At 51.9% G+C, this 18,130-nt stretch overlaps 5 protein-coding genes across 5 annotated transcripts; 2 read left to right on the top strand and 3 right to left on the bottom strand.

The window, feature by feature from the left end:
* Positions 1-536: 536 nt before the first annotated feature.
* Positions 537-2,868, bottom strand: ColSpa_06272 (putative sucrose utilization protein SUC1; the record flags this gene model as incomplete). The annotated part of the gene is made up of 3 exons (XM_049272484.1): positions 537-1,526; positions 1,578-2,016; positions 2,081-2,868. The coding sequence occupies 3 exons, from the start codon at positions 2,866-2,868 to the stop codon at positions 537-539; spliced, it is 2,217 nt and encodes a 738-aa protein (XP_049128441.1).
* Positions 2,869-8,078: 5,210 nt separating this feature from the next.
* ColSpa_06271 (ribonuclease Z 1) lies at positions 8,079-9,222 on the bottom strand (the record flags this gene model as incomplete). Its single annotated transcript, XM_049272483.1, has 3 exons — positions 8,079-8,538; positions 8,654-8,788; positions 8,903-9,222. The coding sequence occupies 3 exons, from the start codon at positions 9,220-9,222 to the stop codon at positions 8,079-8,081; spliced, it is 915 nt and encodes a 304-aa protein (XP_049128440.1).
* A 2,927-nt stretch (positions 9,223-12,149) lies between these two features.
* ColSpa_06270 (uncharacterized protein) lies at positions 12,150-13,993 on the top strand (the record flags this gene model as incomplete). The annotated part of the gene is made up of 4 exons (XM_049272482.1): positions 12,150-12,321; positions 12,352-12,533; positions 12,596-13,559; positions 13,650-13,993. 4 exons carry the CDS (start codon positions 12,150-12,152, stop codon positions 13,991-13,993), a joined length of 1,662 nt encoding a protein of 553 aa, XP_049128439.1.
* A 260-nt stretch (positions 13,994-14,253) lies between these two features.
* Positions 14,254-14,991, bottom strand: ColSpa_06269 (uncharacterized protein; the record flags this gene model as incomplete). The annotated part of the gene is made up of 2 exons (XM_049272481.1): positions 14,254-14,566; positions 14,621-14,991. 2 exons carry the CDS (start codon positions 14,989-14,991, stop codon positions 14,254-14,256), a joined length of 684 nt encoding a protein of 227 aa, XP_049128438.1.
* A 1,954-nt stretch (positions 14,992-16,945) lies between these two features.
* ColSpa_06268 (uncharacterized protein) lies at positions 16,946-17,875 on the top strand (the record flags this gene model as incomplete). Its single annotated transcript, XM_049272480.1, has 1 exon — positions 16,946-17,875. The coding sequence occupies one exon, from the start codon at positions 16,946-16,948 to the stop codon at positions 17,873-17,875; it is 930 nt and encodes a 309-aa protein (XP_049128437.1).
* Positions 17,876-18,130: the final 255 nt, after the last annotated feature.

Raw genomic sequence — 18,130 nt, 5'->3', positions numbered from 1 at the left:
TCTAGGTCTCAATAAAAAGACATGCGTCAGCCGACATGGCGCGCAAACTCGACATATTCCAACCTCATTCGTGCATCACGGAGTCGACAACTTGTTGCTGCGCGTGCGCCCTAGCCTCGGCCGTGGCCGAAAAACCCGCTCCCGCGCCGGCCATGCTCATATAACCCAAAGTCCTCCTCTTCATATTGCATTCAGTAGACCAAATCAAGACGCCGAAGAACACCCAATCCCATGCCCCAGTCGGCAGATGCAAGTTGTTGCACAGCCCTAACCTGTACAAGAAGTCCGTGTCTCACTACGTTAAACAAATCCAAGGCACTTTTTTTTTTTTGCTGCCATCCACCGAATCCTCAGCAGCCGCCGCGGTATCTAACTGCGTGTCGCATCGCAAGGATTAAGATTGTAGAAAGAGAAGTGCCCGAGAAGAAAAGCCAGCGCTCCTGACGTATAAAAAGTAAATAGCACGTGGCAGTAAGCCAACTAAATGCCGAATTTTGCTTTTGGCGAATCGAACAAACACCGAGCCTAAATCATGTTTAGCGAAGCGTGTTGAAATCCATCTCTGTGCTTATGCCAGATAGACCTGGCATGTCGGAGTTTGCCCGCTGTAGAGCGTGGAAATCGCCCACGGTGCGCGGTATCGGTTGTTGTTGGATGGCGTAACTACTAGCACGCTGCGGCTGCTGCCGGGGTATGGAGTTCATCAGGTTGTTTCCACCCGGGCCCATAGGATGTGACGTCGGAATCGAGGCCGAGGCCAGACTTTGCTGCCCTTGGATTGATGGTGGACTGATGTTGCCTTGTTGCATGTTGTGATTGTGATGCTGGTTCATGCTGGGTTGCATCTGTTGCGGCGTCATGCATTGGTTCTGAATCAGGTGATGCGGCTGCTGCTGTTGGTGCTGATTGCTGATGGAGCTCGAGCCATTAATCGCCGATCCATTCTGGCCCATCGGGCTCATGACCATATCGGGCATCGGAGTGCAACCATAGTCGTTCATTCCGTTGTGGGGGTACTCCATTGGTGGAGACATAATGGCGGGAGAGCTAGCGAATGGCGAGTTCATATCCGCAGTAGTCGCTGGAGGAACGGAAGGCGCACCAGTAGACGAGGCGGCAATGGTGTTGGTGTCGCTGCCGTTGCTGTTCATGTCGGACATGCCATACTTCTTGTCGTAGTCGGCGGCAGAAAATTTGCGCTCGTACTCGGTATCCATCTGCATCTGCATCTGAGGGGGCGGTTGAGCCATGCCCGCATTGCCAAAGCCATCAAAGATGTCAATGTTGCCCAGGTTCGAGTTTTCGGGCGCGTTTTGCAGCATGGGGTTGGTCAAACGTGGCATGATTTCAGCAACCTTGTTTAGGAGTAGGGGCAAAAAGCGGTGGTCGCCATGGCGGAGAACGGCGACAATATTGAGTGTTTGATTGAGCTGCTCACGAGGGCCGACAGTGAAGGGGTCCCGGGCAGCGGGCTGAACAGCCAGGAAATCGGTCATGTTACAGCTAATCTCGAAAAGCTTTTCAATCTACACACTTAGTCAGCGAGAGGCAAAATGGCACATGCCATCGAGACTTACCAGTCCGGATCCCATTAGCTCCATGCCTTGTCCAGGGAAGTGGGATGCCAACGTCATCAGAAGCTCGCGAGACAGGTCAACAGGGTAGTTGAAGTTCATGTTGTCCTCGTTCTGCGAGTTCATGTTGCCGTGGGTCAACTGCCAGACAGTGCTCTTGAGCCACTGCTGGTTCGTGCGCAGGTCGGACAGCTGGCCATCTTGGCAAAGATACGTAGGCAGGACCTCGTTCAGTTGCTTCTGAAGGTTCGCAACGTAGAGGTTGGTTCGCGTCTTGTTCCAGACGGTGGTGAAGGCATCGTCAAAGGGGCGGAACAGGTTAACGAGCATGATGAAGCTGTTCAGCTGATGGCTGAGTGGGTCGCTAGGGTCATCGGCGGAGTTAGGAGGATTGATGGTGGCCTGCAATGTCAAAGGTCGCAGGCGCTGGATGGCGTGGGCCCTGTATGATGATCGCCGATTAGCACATGAAACGCAGCATCAAGGTTTGGGGAGGGAGATGTTACCTTTCCATGATGTAGAACAGCCAGTAAAGACGCCTCCTGCGCGACGACTCGGCATTTTCCCACTGGGGGCCGTGGTATGTCTCTTCCTTGCTCATGCCGTTAAGGTGCATCATGGTCGAAGCCTCTCGGAGGTAGAACCAAGCCTTGTCGTGAAGTTCGAGGCCGTGGTAGCACCCATAAATGAAGAAGTTGGTGGCAAGGGTGTTGAAGCTAAGGTTGTCAAGATAGTCGTAGCCCTTGCGGACCTGCAGAGTCTCGTCGAGGAGTAACTGGCTCGCGACAATGGTGGCACCGGGCATCACATCGAGGTTGTAGGGGTCGCCAGTCGGCATCGACATGCCGGGCTGCAGCATCATGAATGCGCACAGAGACATCATGAGGCAGTAGGTATCGCGGTTCTGTTCCATGTAGGGGAGTTGCAGGTCGATCTGGCGCCGGTCGAGGATGGGCATCTTCTCGTATAGGTTCGCAAAGTAAAAGTCGATACACTCCTTGACGAGTTCGCTCGAGAGCAAGCCAGGGGTCGGGGCCAGGCTGACGGGACCAGGAGGGTTCGGGATTCCGTTCATGCGGTTCTGGACCTTGGCGGACAAACTGGTCTGTCGTTGTGTTTCCCTCAACTCGCTGATGACCTTTGCACGCGAGCCCTTGGGGCCCTTCTTCTGTGGGATCGCATTGTAGGTGCACGAGAGCTGAGCCGTATGGCAGTTGCGACACGGGTTGACGCCGTCGCACTTGACCTTGCGACGATGGCAGGCGTCGCAGGCCCGCTTGACGGCCTGTGTCATGTTGGCGACGTGTGGTGAAGACGTCGCGGCGGTTTTGGGGGGGGGGGGTATCGGTCGTCGATGGCCGCTCCGAGACCCGAGTTGAGATTATTCCGAGCGAGAGCAGCGGGCCAACGTGGACGTTGGCATCGACAATGATGAAAGGTCTAACGGTGATTGAGTTTTGCGGGGAAGCCGGATTGATAAGGGAGGCGGTCGAGGGCTGCGAGGTATTCGTGGAGAGTGATGTTAGGGATGGAGAGTGTATTCGGCCCTTTCTGTATGCAGTCGCTGGGAACGAAACGCGGGGGATGGTGCCAAAATCCGGGGCTGCGACGCCCGTTACAACCCTCTCAGTTCGTCTGTGCAGAGGAGCGCAGCCACTCGCAGAATCCTGCCCTGGTATCGGATATCAAGTCACGATGTTGTCGTCGAGTCGCCTTGGAGCCGAAAACCTTCCGGTGGTGATTTTGCAAAGCAGGGGCAACTGAATGGGTTTCTCGGTGAGGGTCGGTGGAGGTGCAAGAGAGTTGGGAGGAGGGAGGATTCGAAGAGTGCGGGTGTGTGTGGGCGGAAAGGAAAGAAAGTGGAAGAGGTGGACTGCGACTGGGACGGAGGAAAATGGGAAGGAAAAGAAGGACAGGACAGGACAGGAATGGATGGACAAAAGTGGAGAGTGGGAATGGGAAGGCAAGGCAAAGAGCGGCGCAGGGGGGTGGGGTGGGTATGGGAGAAAAATCGAGAGAAGGAGAGAGCGACGAGGACAGGACACTGGAAGCTGCAAGCGAAGCGGCCAGAGAGGGCACACGGCGACATACAGGCGGTACAGGCGACACACGCCCCCGCTGACGAACGCTAGGCGAAACCTGGGACTGGGAAGGAAGCATCGGAGAAGCGCTCCTTTACGGTGCTGGAGTTGGGTTGTTTGGTGGGCTTGGCTACTACGCCCAGCTAGTCCGGATGCGGAGGAGGCGCTACTCTACTTTGGGCTTGGTCGCGGTTTGGGAGCGCGGGAGACAAGGAAGGAAAAAGGGCAACAACAGCCTGGGACCCATCGGACATACTGTGCGGAGTTACTGTGAGCCTGCAATGACAAACCGCACAGCACTGGCAGCAGCAACGTGTGAGCCAGGCACCAAAGGCCATACCTATGTACAGCAGTACCTTCTCCTGGCGTGCTTCCCCACAGTGACATGTCCTAGACCTACTCACTGTGCCCGCGACCCCACCGCGGCACACCACCGCATCTCTGTTCCTTCTGTTTTCCCTCACGTTCAAGGCATCTTCGATGTACCACCACCACCACCTCCTCCTCTCCGAAGCATCCTCCTCCTTGCTATCCAGTCTTATGATTTTCATTGTGCGCAATGCTGCAAATTTCCACCCGTCAATGCAGAGGATCCCTCGCCTCCCCTGCAATAATCTACCACGCGACACGACAATAGCGGCAGCTGCCCTTGATCAGTTCACCAAAGCGGTGTTCCAGTGGCCTGGCACGACTGGCTCCTCGACACACCAACCACTACCGAAACCATCAAGCACAGCCATGGCGGCAATGACATGATTAAGTGAGTGTCACCACAACACAAACACGGAAGACGCCGCCTGTAACGTCGTACCGAGGAAGAGCTGCAGCGCCATTATCGCCTGGCATGGCCCCGTACCTACTATGCAAGTTTTACTGAGCAGGCACGCCAATCAAATCGTCGTGCTCCTTCAAAGCCTGTTGCTGGAGGCCGAGGCACCAGGAACTGGAACAGTTGGTTGGTTGCGTCCATACAGTTGCCATCTCGGACGCAACCCGTCGGCCTGCTGTACCTCCCCACCTGATTTCCGCCCATCGGGTACATGCGAACTGTTCGTCTACCGAGGCCCTGGAGCGCTGGCTGCCGTTGCCCATTCTTCATGTTTTTCTCTGCTTCCTCCTCTTTCTCACGCAGTACCCGGCGGGTACCGTTTCACTCGCTGTCGGCCGAGGCGCATTCTTGAGTCGATCCTAGGTTTCCCATTCGCCTCACTTTGAAAGCTCTGTCCTTCTTTGTACTTTGCTCAGTCCCGTTTTGGTTGTAATTTTCGCCCTCCCTGTCTGACTCTGACTCTACGGGCTGTGTGGTTGTCCACCGCATCGACGGGTGATTGGCAAGCCACCTCTGCCGGCGGTCTCGTGATGCCCCTCGGCCATTGTTGAGGTCGTTCATTTCGACTTGTCATCACCGCCAGACTCGCCCACCGTTCGGGCACCTGGTTGCCCAGGCAGACACGAGCGCCTTACGAATACCCCAGTGCGCCACGCCATGTCTTTCTTTAATTGGGACCAGGCGCTGTGCCGGCCATTGTCTGATGCGACCTGGACCCTAGCGCCGCTTGGGCCTTGGGGGTCGGGACTTGCGTCTTGTCATCAGCTCGCATCGTCCCTCCCCAAATTGTTGCTAGTAATAGGTAATTCCCGTGTTCCACTCAAATCTCCTCCTCGGCATCGCTGCTCACTTGGCTCTTGGCACTCGTCTTGTTGAGACCGTGATGCTCGAAAAATAGAGCTACACGAAACGGCTATGTGAAGGGCACCCATGCTACCCCTACGAAGCCACGATGGCAGCCACAAACACAACGCACTGATGGATGATATGGGCCCATGGGGATTGGGGATGGGGGGAAGAGGGCTTTTGGGACGCCGGGGACCGTCGCCTTGAACCGTGCCTGTTCTCCTTCTCCGGTGCTCCTCTAGCACCTGTCCAGGCTGTCCTCCATGCCGTCTCCAGCAGCCGTTATGGAGCCACCTGGGTCCTGAGGGATCGAGGCCCCTCAAAAGCCCCTCGCAACACCGGCGGTCTCGTCTCTCGATGGGGCTTGGAACATAGGCGCCATACTCGCGGCCACTAACTCCCAGTAGCTCAACAAAGCATGAGCTATGTTGGCCTCGACAACAACACCAACAACATGGCGATCGTCCGAACATTGGGATGGCTGAAGGCACCACCTCCGAGCGATAACGTGCAGTATGTCTGTTCCCACCGACCGAGCACTGCTTCGTAAACGACCCTGGACAACCAGATTGAGCTGGTCCCCTACAGGGAGCGCATGGCAGATATGCTACGAGAATCCACAATATGAGATCGAGATCTCCTCTGCACCCAACAACCAAATCCTTTTGGACGGTGGTGGTTATTGACTTCACCCACACAAAACATCGGCTACTGCAATGTGGACATAACAACTCGTCTCGAAGCGCGAGACTTGGTAATCTTGCAACTGGCAGACATCTCACTCTAAGAGACTTTCCAATGCCCAACCCCTGAGCCTGTCATCCCCCAGATCGCCCTCAGACGACACAGCAGGGAAGCTTCGAAAGTGTCTTCCACCATGCTTCCTTCGGCTCTAGCCCACCTATCATATCGCGGCTCGCGGGTGACCACCCTCCATCACGGATGCAGCTCGCCGTTCACAGACCAGCTTGGCCTGACTGGCAGTCCACGAGTTCTGTCACATTCGATCATGCTGCTCAGCTGTTGTTTATCACTAGGGCTCGTTCACGTCAGCAATCGCTCGCTGTTGCATCAGTCTGGGCTGACATGATTCCCAACTCCAGCGCTGGCTCAACATCGATGTCGTGTGGCGGCCACATTGGATCAGAGTTTTACCAAATGGTTCAACGGCATCTGCCTTCCTTGGCGACCTCGATGTGGCGGAGGCCAACGAGGCAGCTTGTGAAGCGACCAGCTTGTGAAGCGACGGTGTTAGCTGCTGCCGCGCAAGCAGCCGTCGACGCTAACGTGCATCAACAGCACTGCCTCTACCTGCACAGCTGCTGATACTGTCGTGCCGGTAGGGCCGTGGCCGATGGAGGGATGGAGGGATGGAGGGACCGAAGGGAGGGCGCATGCTCGCGTCAGCACAAAAGGCCTCCTCCTCTCATCATTGCACAACAGCCGGGTCTAGCGCATGAGACAGGGGCGACAATTCGATTGTTCTATGTCACTGGCTTCGATCGCAACCCAAATTTGGCTGTCGAGCACCGCCCGTTAGCTGGCAGGTTAAATTGGACTGCCCATCGAAACACTGGCAGGGCTGAAGAAGAAGAAGAAGAAGAAGTAGAAGGATGTTGCTGCGTTCCTCGGTGGTCTCCTGGAATGCAGTAGCGAAGCTGATGATGCCCGCTGTTAGTTATTCCATCTCTGGCGCAATGGACTACCAGGAACGTCTGCTTCCGGGTCGACGGCAATCCCCAGCACCGAGAATGAGGAGACAGTACTCTGATCGTTGTCGATGACAGCGCCCAGAGATTTAGTGTGCAGCTTCGTCCGTTCTCCACCCCGTTCCCTTCACAAATACCGGCAACGAACCAGCGCTCGAGCAAGCGCCCAAAGCCGGGGCTGCGGAGACGGGCAGCAGAAAACCCTCCAGAAAAAGCCAAGCAATGCGAGGACGCTGCCACCGCTGCGCCAGGCCCAATCGAACCATTCTGTGCGTCCGTCCTGGCCCACTTTTCACCTCCAGCGCGATCTAATCCAGATGAGATTTAGCGTCTGCGGTCGGTCCGATAAGGCATGCATCCGTTTTCTTCAGCGCATCGCCAGTCTGCAGCTCTGGACAGTTGCATGCAAGGCTGACTGACAGGGAGTTGTTTTATCACTACCGGCTCGGAGTATCCATCGTGCCTGCGCTGGAACTCGTCGACGATGCCATGGGCCGTGCGAAATAACGGACACTGGCGAAGTGCTGCTCAATTTCAACCCGAGCTACGGAGAACTTCTTTGCGAATATTGACCATGATCCGGTAGCATTGAGTTCAGTAGCAGCCATCAAGCAATACGGTTGGACTTCATCTCATCTCTCAAGACGGTTTCGAGGAAATTTCGGTATGTGTAGCCTCGTCGGCGTTAACCATATGCGACGGTACCCACTAACCAATGACCACATTCGAACAGGGCTGAAACACCAAATGTCAACTGCCGTCAATTGCCGTGAGAACGCATTGTAGTATTGGGAAATCATGGCGGCAATACCGAGACCGCCGAGCTTTCAGATGACAAACACGTTACAGCTCAACTGCCGGTCCCGAAATATTGTCATCCTCGGTGCCGGACAGACAGAGATCCACAGCTGGCCCGATCCAAGCACCGCGCTTCCTAACCGAACGCCTTTCATTTCCAGAAACCGTCACGCAAATGGTCATTGTTCCGATCCTTTCCAAAAATGCCGTATCCGCGCCATACGCCCTGGGCCTGCGAGGCTCAGAGCTCCTGCGAGTTGGGGCAGTTGCCCTTGCACTTCTTGGGCGGATACCTCACCTCCGAAGCGCAGTTGTTCGCGTCCCCGTGCTTTCCGAGGCCGGCGGCAGGAACAAACTGCCCCGTCTGCAAGCTCCCCTGGAGAAAGTAGCTGTACCATGCCTCGTGGAGCACATCATGGCCCCTCCCCTGGCACCGCAGCACGACACGGCCACCGCTCAGGTCCTCGAGCGCCTTCGTGACGTCAGCGAGCGGGTAGCGCTTCGAGTGCGAGGGCGTGATGCCGGCGCGCTCGAGGGCGGTGAAGGTATCGAGCTGACGGAAGAGGGAAAAGGCGCGGGTGAAGTAGTCAACGACCTCGATGCCCGCCGCGTAGGCATCGGCGTAGCAGGACGTCGACAGGGTGTTTATGCAGCTTGCGTGTTTGTTGTACTCGTGGGCCCAGAGGTGGTTGTTTGTGCCGCTGTGGAGAGTGTGTCTGTTAGTTACGGACGCCCGCGGTGGCCGATGATGGGCCCGGTCGGCTTCCGGCCGGGGGGGTGTTAGGTAAAGAGGGCGAGCAATGGGGAAGGGCTTACTATGCGGCGACCCAGTATCTCTCCATCGAGGCCAGGAGGTCGCTCTGACCGTATTGCTTGAGAATGTCGGAGATGTTGTTGAAGTGCGGCGTCATGCCGCAGTACGACTTGTAGCTCCCGTCGCAAAGGTCGGGCCTGTCGCGCACGTTTGTCAGTGATCACGTTTCTAGCAGCGCACCCGTGAATCGCAACTTTAACATTTCCTTCCCGCTACTCCCAGGGAGAAGACAAAAAAGAGACACGACTTACCATAGCCCATGAACAGTCCAATCCTCCTCTGCCCCGCCAGCGTGCACCGTATCATCCCAGAACTGGGTGAGGAGAATGCGGCCGGAAGGGTAGACGAAGCAGCAGGAGCCCTCGACAGGGCTGGAGTCGCGGCAGCTCGTCGGGCCATTGATGGGGCACGAAGGGGCGCCAGAGAGAGGCTCGTAGGGGGTTACTGCGATGTTGTTGCCATTGGCGCCGCTGAGGGATGGAGAGCTGGAGGCGCTGCTGGTGAAAGGCGTTTGGGATGTTGGCAAGATGGCTGTGAGGCGAGTCAGGAGCGCGCGAAGAGAGGGCGCCATGGCGGGCCGTTTGATGGTGTTTTCTTTCCTTGGGAGGGTTTTGGTGTGGCTACGGATAAGTGTAGGTGTGGAGGAATGCAGAGGAGGGACGGTGGATGAGGATGTTGATGGTTGAGGATGTAGGTCGAGTCGGTGATGTCGAGACGGAGCGGAGCTTGGAGGTTCGAGGCGGAGCTGTCTGGGGGATTCTGCCGAGACATGTGGGGATGGAGCAGGCTAGCATTGGCTTGGAGCGTTCACCGCCTGGTAGGGGGGATTTTTAATTGGCTCGAGCTACAGGGGTGCGTCGTCTGGACCCCTGGGGTTGTGGGGCCGGTGACATACCGGTGCGTTTTTGGCTGTGCGCTTTGAGGAGCGAGTTGAGGATGGCTTCGGTGTCCAGCAAAATGCTCTGAGTTTGGACGAGAGTTATTCGAAAATCTGGTCGCTCTCAAGTTTTTTTTTGCTCTTATTCACAGTGTGGTTCATCTGAGGTAGCATGTGCTAAGTGGTGCAAGTGAGTTGACGCGAATGACTAGGAGACTGTTGGAAAGCGTTGGGTTTGAAATGGACACATTCCACATGTCAAATTTGCGCAGACCAACTCGCAATCATTTTCGCACTCCAGAGATGCAGGAATATGGAATTATACCAGTTGGCAAAGATAATCTGGGGACGAGTGAGCTGCCTAAGCTTTGCTTTGGGAACGGCACTAGAATGACAACACCCTAACAGATCGAACCGTTTGTCATTCACATATGTTTGTTATACAATGGGCTTTTTCTCTATGCCTTTGTGTTCCTAATCAGCCAAGCCAACCTTGGGTGCGGAAGACAGGAACTATCGCAGCTCAAGTCGACCGACCATTCGTATTGGAGAAGGTTTTATAGAAAGAGATAAATGTTCTCAGGATTGCCCTAAAGTTTACAGAGAGAGAATCTAGAGCCTTGGTCAAAGACGTAGAAACAAATGGGACGAATCGAACGGTCTAGTTCTTAGGTTAGCTTTAACGGAAATTATAAGCTGCACGCATTTACTTCAGTCAGTCTACAAAAGGCATTAACCTTTCGATAAGTTTATCGATATTCAAACAACAAGACCGAAGTGCCACCCTACTCGAAAATAGCCTATGAATGTACTCCCACTTCTGAAAGGCGTGCGTCACAGATATGTCCTTACAACACACAAGGTTCTCCATCGAGAGGTCGGGCCTCTCCTCGTAGAAGTTGAACTAAGTCATTGGCCGGCTTCCATACGGTTTTTTGATTGGCGAGGTTTGGGACAGTCGAGAAATAGATATATTGAGCCATTAAAGGTAATTATAAGCGGTTTAGACGTTCGCAGCGAAAACTTCCGGGCTATATATATGTGTGCTCCTTGAACAGTAAACATGTGGTTAAGGGATAGGGTACAAATCTGGGCTTCAAAGGGACGAAAGCAGATCGGATTTAACGATTTTGTTAATAAATCGTACGAGGTCTCGAGTTCAAGCACATATACATACCAATGAGACCATGACTCCAAATGCTGGAAATAACATTTGCTGCACCTTGAGAACAGTCTCAACATATTCATCGGTAAGTTTGATACTTTTCAGACATGCAGTAGCAGACTCGCATCCCGAAGTGTATTCTCGGTCTACTAGTGAATCCTTCGTAAAGGAGCCGGTCAGTTCGTAGATTACAGACAAGTCTAAACTTATTTCACCGCCGCGATATCATCTAAATCGATTTACAAGCTCTTATGCAATAATTCCTCAAAGACATGATTCCAGATAATCTAGCCTCTTGAGTAAAACAAGATATTGATGCACTTAAGCTCGCTTTGCAGTCAACCCTTCCCTAAAGTTTGTTATAGGCTTGGATACCATTTCAGGATTCAAGGAAATAGAGCAAGGGAGTCCTCGAATTAGTATACACGAGGGCAAGGGCTCTACAAGATACTACCAAGTAATCAGAAAGTAATTTAATAACCAGATATCATGCAAGCCTACGGAATACACGTTATCATTGCCCGTGTACGCATCCATTCAAGCGAGGAATGGTTTCGGCTGGACTTCATCTCGTATCATAGACCAACCATACCATCGACTACAGCATCTTTCAACGCTTGCCTGTTAAGTTTGGTTCCCTGACTCGCTCGGTGAAGCCCGCTTCGTGGCTTGTGTTGTGTTTATATGGAGAAAAGCTGCGATGCAAATGCTTCCATCAAGCCATGGGAAACCGGCTCATGCAGCTGAAAAAGGGGCATGGTCCATCTGCCGCTTCGAAGAGGTGGGGAAGCTTGCAGAATGCCATGTGATTCGACACAACGCGCTTCGAGACATAACAACCTTTGAGTTGGGGCTAGCGACGGAAAACAATGTCTCGTGTCATGTCTCAAACGAATGCCATTCCCAGACTAGTCCTTGTTCGGATACCGGTCCGAAGCCTTTATCGCACAGCGCCAGTCAACACAGGAATGTGAAGAATATCTTGCAGCGCTAGAAGGGAACGCCATGTGGCGAGCTGATAGCTGAGAGTTGTGGGCCTGGCAGCGGCAAGAACGAAATCAGATTGACGATGGAAAACTGTAGACGTCCAGTCGTGTTTCTTCCATTCAAATGTTTTCTGCCTCAGACACGGCTGAAAACCCAGTCTGCATTCGTGAAACGGAAGCTCGTTCCTGCAAATACCCAACCAAAAACAAAATAGAAATTCCGTTTGCAAGCTTGACGTTCATATGGAGTTTGCTTGTTGCCTCGGTAGCCCGAGAATTGGAAGTTCAAGGCGTCTCTTACAATTGCCATCAAAACTAGAGTTGAAATGACTATATATTTGGCTTGTCGAGCCCCAAACGATTTCTCTCTGATACAGAATCACAAGCATCATTTCAACTTACCAAGTGAGCATCATACTGCAATAAGCTTTTGAAGTCTTTAAAATTACCTCTTCTGGGCCTCCAACATCATGTCTTATCATAATCATATCGACCAGTCGAAATCAAAGACGCCCAGGAAACTCGTCCTCTGCTTCGATGGTACCGGTAACACCTTCAGCGGATCGAGTGCCGACACAAACGTCGCCAAGTTCTTGGGCATGTTGGACAGAAATCATGCCGAGCAGTTCCACTACTATCAAAGTGAGTGTCCCATTCCAGCTCCAATTGTAGCCTCGCTGATATCAGAGATAGCGGGTATTGGAACGTACGGCATCAACGAGACCTCCGTGAACAAGACATGGTTTGGAAATTTGCAGAGCAAGGTTTCCATGACCATTGATCAAGGGTTTGGGACGACCTTTGACGCTCATGTCATGGCTGGCTACCGTTTTCTCATGCGGTACTACGAAACCGTAAGTCATTTCACGCTTTAATAACATAGACCAGTGTGTCCGATAACAAGTCATGGAAATAGGGCGACAAGATCTACCTTTTCGGTTTCAGCCGCGGTGCCTTCACGGCGAAGTTCCTAGCCCGAATGATACACAAAGTCGGGTTGCTGTGCAGAGGCAATGAAGAGATGGTTCCTTTTGCATACTCCCTATACCAGCGATATCTCGAAGGGGAGATCAAGGAGAAAGAAGAGATATCTTGCGCACATGATCAGGAGAGGGGCGAAGCAAAGCCGCTTTTACAAGAGCACGATCACGATTACACATACGCGAAGAACGAGCTAATCGCCTTCAGCAACACTTTTTGTCGGAAGGAGACGCCGAGCGAGTCGAACCCCAGCCGTAGTTGCGGCTCGGAAGAGCTGGTTAACGTCAAGGTATTCTTCCTGGGGATGTGGGATTGCGTCAACTCAGTTGCGGTGTTGGAGAAGAACACAACGATCCCGCTTTCGGTGAAGGGAACGGCGACCCACGTTCGCCACGCCGTCGCCGTCGACGAGTTCCGCGTCAAGTTCAAGCCTGCCCTCCTCGCCCAGGATATAAAGACTGGTAACTTGAAGCACGACAGCGTTAAAGAAGATATCAAGGAGGTCTGGTTCCCGGGTAACCACGGCGATGTTGGTGGGGGCTGGCCTTCGGAGGCCGACAACCTGCTTGATCTCAACCGAAAGAAAGACATGTCACTTTCGCAACGTATCATGAATTTCTGGACGAGCAGGAAGTCCAACGGGCCAAGCTATGACACGGAAAATGACCGGTTTCAATTGAGTGACATCCCGCTTGCTTGGATGGTCCACGAGGTCGAGCTCATAGGAAAGCACAACGAACCGGCTGGTGTCAAATGGTGTCCGAAGGCCAAGTTAGACTTCGTTGAAAGGTTCAAGAAGATGAAGAGTCAGAAACAGGCTCACAACGGGTTTATTCATGACCCGCTGCGTTTTGGTTTTGGCTTGGGATTTTTCAAGGTCTTGATGTGGAAATTACTGGGTAAGTACTTTCTAGGCACCCCACATCACCTCATCTGTTCTCTTCGCTAAAACCTAACGCTGACATCCTCAGAATGGTATCCGTTCACAGTTCGCTGGGAACTTGAAGGAAGGGACTGGAAGAAGAAGCAGTTTCCCCTCAACAGAGGCATGCCGCGCGACATTCCTCGCGGCGCCCTACTCCACAACTCTCTGATCAGAAGGTTGAAAAATGACGAGAACTATCACCCCACCAATAACCATGGATCTACCAAAGATGGTAAAGAGCGGAAGCCTTGCTTGAAATTCGAAAGAATGAGGCTTGTCGAGAACCAGGAGGATGCCGATGCTGGCCATCAAACTTGGAAGTTTATCAAAACGGACGACGGTCACAAAGATCAGGTTCCGCTGGAGCATTTGCACACGCCCTGGAAAAACGGAAACTCGGTGCTGTAAAACGAGAAGCGGGGGATAGCAGACCAATTTCCTGTGATGCCCAAAAAGTATGAGATGGTTAATGGGCTTGCAGGTTAGAGGAGTAGCCGGATGAATCTCGGGCTCAACCCCAGCTCGTGTTCTGACTCACGGTGTTCTATTTTCCTTTTTACTTTTCCTGTTCTTCAGTTCTTGAGTTACTTGGCAGACTTTCATTTGTGAACTTAAAAATTTCTAATTTTGATTTGTGCCATGTCGTGTCAAAGACCACGTAGCAAGCCTCACTCGTGGTGACCCATATCTTCACCAATCAACAAGATCGAAGGCTCTGGTTCCACCTCTGGAAAGTTCTCTGGCCTGGGCAAGTTTTTGTACTTCAGGATCTGCTTCGTGATGCCGTTTTCATGCTGCCATTTCAGAATTGGATCGTGAGCGACACACTGCCTCTTGATATTGAAGTCCGGATAGGGGTTCTCTTGCGTCTTCATCCAGTTGTGCGAGATTAAGTCGAGAGATGGGTTACATGTCAGTGCTTGTAGTAAGATGTCGATGCAATGTTCCAAGTGTGCTTGGTGCCTCTTGGGTGCCATGGAACTGGCATGGATATTAGTATAGCGTCTTCGACAGTTTGCTTGCTGGGTTACCTACACATTCTTGTATGCATCACCATAATAATAATCCCAATACGCGTACTTGCGTACCGCATTGAGACAGTGCAATTGATGCTGCATATCAATCTCAACTAAGTACTTATCGGGGCCAACACCCCATTCCACCGGAATAGACACGGATATCTTGGGATCTTTGCCCATCTTTCTGAGAGCTGCGCCGCTGACGCCAAAGTATTCGATCCGCGCCATATCATCCCATGCCTTGTCAACCTCTTTGCTTGGTGGGCCACGCCATATGCGGGGTGGCGTGTAGTCGTTGAAGAGTGTTCCCTTGACCTCGATGGTCTCTAGCTTGATCGGAACTTCGTCAAGGATCGGGCCTATGCAATGGTTAAAATCATGCTTCATTGAAGGGGCATCAGCACCGAAAATCAGGAATCCATACTATATGGCGAAATGCGCTTCATCAAACGGACTGGATCATCCAGCCAACTCCATGAGATGAACAGAATTCCACATGATGTAATGAAAAGGACGACGTTGAGAGCTGTGATGAGCTTTGACCAGAAACTCCACTCATATTTGAATTCAGGACGTGAAGAAGTCCATTTTGTCTGCAACATGCGTTAGCCGCACCATTCGCCGTCTGTCGCACGCTTTACCTACCTCACTTGATGAGTATAAGTCTTCTGGCGATTCTTGATCTGGTACACTATGATAAAGATCCTTCATATTTCTGGGACAGGAGATTTATATTGAAGGATGGTTCGGGTTGAAGGAAAAAGCTGCCAATTACTCCAACTTGCCAGTATTTCTTTCGAAAGGGAAAACAACGGCAATTCGGTTATTGGGAAACTGATGGCGAAGAGAAGGGTTATGCCGACAGTCCTGTAATCACGTCAAATCACCAGTTGTGAAGGAATCACCTGCCAGAAACCGTTAAGCTTTGTATTTGAGGACCAATGCGAGGCATTTCTGTATCAGCGTTGTCCAACGGTCCTGCTGAAGTGGTACAAAGTCTTAGGCGAAGGATCTGCCAAGACCATGAAGGATCTGCCAAGACGACAAGGATAGTCTACAAGGACATTCCCATTTCGCGATAGTGAGAGGCTGCCTCTCCAGCTGCCAGGAGGTGATTGAACGTAGGAGAAGGTTAGTGCCTACAAGGGATTGGGTGATGCTTGGATTGAAAAGTTGTTGTGTTTGGTGGGTTCGAGATGGAGTCAGCATCCTGGCTAGATGGGTAGTGGCCAGGAGAGGGTGCATATTGCGGGAGATAACAGCCATGACACCAGTGACAGTAGAGACCTACTATCAGCAGATATACACTCCATAATAAATACCCGGGCTCACGACCCAGGCTGCCTTTTCCGGACAGACTTTGTCTCAGAGGACCCAGGCACCAGCCCATTAGGTTCCCTTCCCTCAAGGATCCCAGTCTCATCCATGTTGTCGCGGGTAGCTTATTCAAACGCTGCGATCTCCTGTTATGGCGAGATACTTAAACCAATCCAATCTACATGCGTCTCTGTTTCCCACTTGCTTCCTGGCGAATACAAGCCACTTTATCCCATGATGACTCATGCCTGCTGTGCGCTCTAATTCGTGACACATTACGTAAATAAGCCACTTTTGAATAAGACTTTAAGCTCCTTTTTAGAAAGAAAAGGAGAAAAAAGAAGAAGGGAAGATGTCACGGAATTTCCCCCCCGTTGGTTCTGTGCATGCCCACTTATCACTGGCGATCGACAATTGGTGACACACAGCGAGAAAATAAGACCTCAATTTCCACAAACAATGTCTGACTCGTAACCTTGAAAGGGTAATACCCAAATAATATTATCTCTTTTGAGGCCTTTGAGAAGCCGAATGAGACATTTTACGCGTTGTGGTAGGTTTCCGACCAGCGGGATCATGGTTCCGGCGCGTGGGTTCCACGCATCCCGTGGCATTTCAAGGGCTCTTCTCGGCGACAACACAGCTTTAACCGTGATAGAACAAAAAATCTTACTAATTAAACATCTTTAACTCTGTAACTATATGCCTGTAAAGGATAGTGCTAATCCTAGAAGGTGGATGGTTACATCAAGAAGATCGCTTCAGAGGCTGCTTAATAAACCGGATACGACATCTTACGCGTTTTGGTAGGTTCCCCGCCGACGGGATCATGGTTCTACGCATCTAGCAGCATTAACGGGTCGAAAACTGAGAATGAAACAATCCAGAAAACGAATTTTGGATTGATCAGCGTACCAGAATCAGTCCTCGCGGAGAGTAGATTAAAAAGGGACCTGGTTCTGCTTCCATATCGCATGGAAATGATACTCAACAACTCCGAAATTTCAAAATTTGAACAACCACAATGAGAATACTTATTATCGGCGGTACTGGCATGATAGGTGGCCATGCGGCTTTACACCTTCAGTCCAAAGGAAACGAAATAACTATCGCTGGTCGTCGAGGTCCTAGCGAAGTCCCTGGTCTGGCTGAACTCCCTTTTATTAAAGGAAGCTATCTACAGGGAGAAATCGGCCAGGAGCAGCTATCTCAATTCGACGCTGTTGTCTTTGCGGCAGGTAGCGATGTTCGCCACGTCCCAGAAGATCAGCACGCGGATCAGCACTACCTTTACGCCAATGGACAAGCCATACCAGCCTTTTCCCAGCTCGCCCGACAGGCAGGTGTTAAGAAGTTCGTTCACATCGGCAGCGCCTACCCACACGTTATACCGGAGTCAATCGGCTCGAGTCCATACGTCCGCTCGAGAAAGCTGGCTGCAGACGGAGTGAAGGCACTGGCTACCCCAGAGTTCCACGCCTGCAGTCTTGATCCGCCTATTGTCGTTGGCAATATTCCGGGCATGACCATACCTATGTTCCGGGCATACATCGATTATGCAAACGGCGAATTACCAATCCCTTCGTTTGCTCCAGTAGGGGGATTCAACTTCATTTCCACCCAGTCTTTGTCCGAAGCTATTGCTGGAGCACTTGAGAACAGCCATGCCGTATCAGGAAAGGCTATCTTGCTGGGAGATCAGAACATGACCTATGCGGAGTACTTTGAGATGTTCTTCCAGGCTGTTGGAAACCCTCAGAAGCTGAAAGTACTGGATCAAGATCATCCACTGATGCCTCGAGCAACCCTTTACGCAGGCGACAGGGTAGTCGAATATGACCCCGACCCGGTGCAGTTAGCAGCCCTGGGAGGATATCGCCGCAACGATATCAAGAGCGCGGTCACTGAGATAGTATTTGGATATTGTCACGCTCGAAAAGCAAGCAATGAATAAACATTTTCAATTTCGCATCACCATTACTTTCAATTAGTTATTTAGCAGCAAAACAGTAACAATTCACAACTTGCGACATTGCATATAGAAGCTTTTTTCTTTATTCTTTCGTTTAGCTTATGCTTCGCCTTTTGTAACGCTGAAATTCTCTCAGCCTCAAAATTTACCTCGGTCTTCTTTCCTCCAAACTGTAGCTTTGCCCTCAATCATATCAGAACAGGCCTTGATGCTAACACCGTTGAGCACGCTTATAAT

Source organism: Colletotrichum spaethianum (assembly GCF_022836535.1).
Source record: "Colletotrichum spaethianum MAFF 239500 DNA, contig15, whole genome shotgun sequence".
NCBI classification, from domain to species: Eukaryota; Fungi; Ascomycota; class Sordariomycetes; order Glomerellales; family Glomerellaceae; genus Colletotrichum; species Colletotrichum spaethianum.
The sequence above is the reverse complement of the archived record's forward strand: the minus strand, read 5'-3'. Positions and strand labels throughout refer to the sequence as shown.